The sequence below is a fragment of the Elaeis guineensis genome, chromosome 5, assembly GCF_000442705.2.
Source record: "Elaeis guineensis isolate ETL-2024a chromosome 5, EG11, whole genome shotgun sequence".
Lineage (NCBI taxonomy): Eukaryota > Viridiplantae > Streptophyta > Magnoliopsida > Arecales > Arecaceae > Elaeis > Elaeis guineensis.
Window position 1 is genome coordinate 112,205,231 of NC_025997.2, and position 3,544 is coordinate 112,208,774.

At 30.7% G+C, this 3,544-nt stretch overlaps 1 protein-coding gene across 2 annotated transcripts in view; it reads right to left on the reverse strand.

Moving 5' to 3' along the window:
* Window positions 1-717: 717 nt before the first annotated feature.
* The window catches only part of LOC105032903 (phenylacetaldehyde reductase), a 10,825-nt gene continuing 7,998 nt past the window's right edge, over window positions 718-3,544 (reverse strand). The window contains exon 6 of one of the 2 annotated variants that reach the window (XM_010907493.4): window positions 718-1,081. In XM_010907493.4, the coding sequence (XP_010905795.1) occupies window positions 937-1,081 (145 nt within the window). In that variant the 3' untranslated portion in view covers window positions 718-936. Of the gene's footprint in view, window positions 1,085-3,544 lie in introns of both variants that reach the window. The other variant, XM_019846480.3, reaches the window with a different exon arrangement.

Below are 3,544 nucleotides of genomic sequence, written 5' to 3' on the forward strand. Positions count from 1 at the left end.
TTATCCAAAGTTAGTTTAGTAAAAATATCATATAACTATCATCCATTTTCTCTTTCATTCCTTCTATATCAAATAGAAGAGAGAATTATATCCATCCATCTTTCCATATTTCACCAAATATATGAGAGGATGGACGGATTTCTATTCATCCGTCCATCCTCTCTCTTCCATTCATCCGTCCATCCTCTCTCTTTCATTCATCCACTCTCTTAACCAATATCCTTTCTCCTCTATCCATTCTTTCTCTAATCTATCTTTCATAGCAAATAGAGAGTTAATAATCTATTTATATATTTATTTTTTGGATGAGCTAAAATAAAATAAGAACTTCTATACCCAGTATTCTATGCAGAAGATTTCTTATATATTAATCTCATTTAAGAATGATTATGAATGATAGAACAACCATTACAATTATTTAGGATTCCCAAACTTATCTTGCACAATATATTTGACAAGCATTCAAATAACAACCTTTATTGCACCATAACATTGATCACATAATAGATGCTTAAAGCTTTTACTTGATCTTTTCCTTGTTTTGATACTTCTCATATTTTAATATATTCATTATAATAGTCAATAACAATAACCATGACAATCTTAATGGGATAGTGTTGTTATAGAAATCTTCTCATTGGAGAGAGAAAGCAAGGTGACATTCTTTCAGCCCATAGCAAGTGTAGAAAAGTCGGGAAATTCAATAGGTACTGTATCTTAGCAAAATATAATAGACTTTTATAACTACTTCAAAATGTCTCTGTAACAAACAAAGTTACACAATTACATAAAGCAAAGTTGAAAGTTCTCATATTTTGGTAGAGCTTAATTATATCCTTAATAGTTCTAAATATACTCAAACAACAGTTCCTTATTATGTCTTCATAATATCATCCCAACTAATTGGGGTGAGTTCCATTTTGCAACTGCTAATTTTTAAAAACTAACAAATCCTTTCTTCTTTAAGCTTTCAATAGCCTCCTTGATGCTTGTCTCTAGAGGAATATAGTCAATACCTAAGCTTTTCACCTTTTCCTTAGAGACCTGGTATATCGGCATAAAGGGCTTGTCATCTGCACACCTGCTAGTATATGGAAATTGACAATTAGAGAATAAGTATAGAAAAAGAGAGATTTACCTTAGTAGAGATTACATTTAAATTGAAGAGTAACTTGTTAAAACTTATACTCTTCAAGAACTAGTAATTGAAATAATTGATAAAAAGGCAGCCTTAAACCTTCGACAGAGTAGGGAAAAAGGAGAGCAAGTTGATAGAGAAGGCAAAGTAGAGGTTAGTACTAAAATATACATCTCTAGATAAATACTTCAGCATTTATTTGGTAACTTCAAAAGATATGAACATCAAAAGATTGAGGTAAAATAATCAAGCATGACAACCTCACAGCTTGTGCTTTATGATCACAATTTCAAAATCAAAAAATTGTTTCAAAGCTTATTCATTGATTAATCAAATAGCTTATAGCTGATGCATAACGTGGCATACATTTAATCATAGGGAGATGATAATCTTTTCCATCAATAAGATACACGACATTTTCGATCAATGGAGAAATCATAGTAATGCTACAAATTAAACAGGGGAATAGCAAACTTGAGCTAAAGGATAAAATGTTCAATTAAGATTTGGATTTGACCATGTAAGAAAGATTGCCAAATTGATAGTTATTTATATTTGTAAGGAGAAAAACTTTAAATTGACATTATAGATAGCCACAAAATACAAACCAAGAAGGTCCAAGATACTTAGGGCATTAGAGAGGCCTAATGTAAAAAAAGTGAAAGCATCAGATGTAGTTTAATTGTTATGGTTGGAGCTACTACTTGTTACATTTGCATTTTCTAAGCCCAAGCTTCTTATGACTTGGGAAACGTAGATGGATAAAGATTAAATGAGGAAAAGATAGGTTTAAACTTAAGAGAATCTTGGATGCAACTCATGAGGTCCAATAAGCTCACAAGAAGAGGCAAGCACAAACCATTTCCAATGAAAAATCACGCATAAAATAGTCCCTTCGGTACTTGACAATAAGGTAGTATCAAGAAGGTGGTTGAGAGAGAGTATTGTGAAAGATAGAGATATATAGATCATATAAAAGCAAGGATGAACAATAATGATCTAAAGATCACTCATAGATGGCAGCAAATCATCCTAACAACCCCATCACTAACAAAAAGATACTGCATAAAGTGCAAAATGGCAATTATGGATGGTGTTTGCAATTGTTGTGCTTGGCTATACTTAAGAATCAATATTAGTAGAGAATAGATCAAATTGTTACAGCTTTTTCTAACATTTTGGACTAGTTTCAGCTTAAATGTTCTAAAGAGTAGAAAATTAATGCCTTTGAATTTAAGGAGAAAAAGAAAGCAAGAAAAAAGGGGTGCATATATAGAGAATTTTAGGAGAAAGAATGAAAGATTAAAAACACAGGTTAACTTGAATTATAGTTTTCTTCTCAAAATCATACATGACTATTTTGACAAGGTGATATAGATAAATAGTAATAATAATAATAATAATAATAATAATAATAATAATAAGCTCATATATATAGTCATTTATTATTAAAAATAGGAACCACTTTTTAATATGAACTAATGTTACTATCCAAAAATAGGGTTTGGCAATTCTGATGAAACCTATGTAGTTAGTCAAAATATGCTCGAATAAGGCTCAAACATATCTATATTTTCTTGATGCCACTTAGGTATGATAAACCATCTAGAGCAACCTGGATAGAATACTAATTCTCATGGAAATGCAAACCATTACACAAAGTTCTTGGTACAAGTTGACATCTCTTCATTTTGTGCTAAAATGTTACTTGCTAAATTATGAAATGTAACTCTATCATCAATTGACTAACATGATCATGACAAAAAGCAAGTTTGGTAGTCGAATCACTCTCATATGGTGAATGAGTCAGATTTCTATAAAATTATCTGACGTAGCCGCAACAGTTAATTGGTGAAATAGAAAATAAAATTTTTATATCAACTAGTTAATGCTAACCCATTGTAGATCAGAATAAGATGTTGTGTCTATGAACTTAAAATGTAGCAAAATATTTAAAAGGTATGAGAGTTTAAGAATATATTAGGAATGCTTTTGTTAGTCAACATGTGTCAGCAAATATATAAAGATCACTGTATTTCTCACAAGATATGTTGTTCCTACCATGGCACTACATATGCTAATCCCATCTTTCATTCTGTATTGCTATAAGCAGAGATAATTTGCAACCTCAATAAGGATAAGGTTCGTAGCTAGACTATGGTGAGAAAGGAAAGAATTGCTAGGTTCTAGATGAAGATGAAAAATGATCCAAATATATTTGCTATCACATATAGTCATAATACAAGAACAGCAATACATGTTTGAAGACTTGGATATTATAAACAAGTATAAACTAACTAAATAGACAAACACATGAAATGCAAACATAAATATTGAGAGCGAATGTATGACAGAATGCAGAGAAACTGCATAGTCGCAATGAGAAAAAAGAATAACAATTAACAA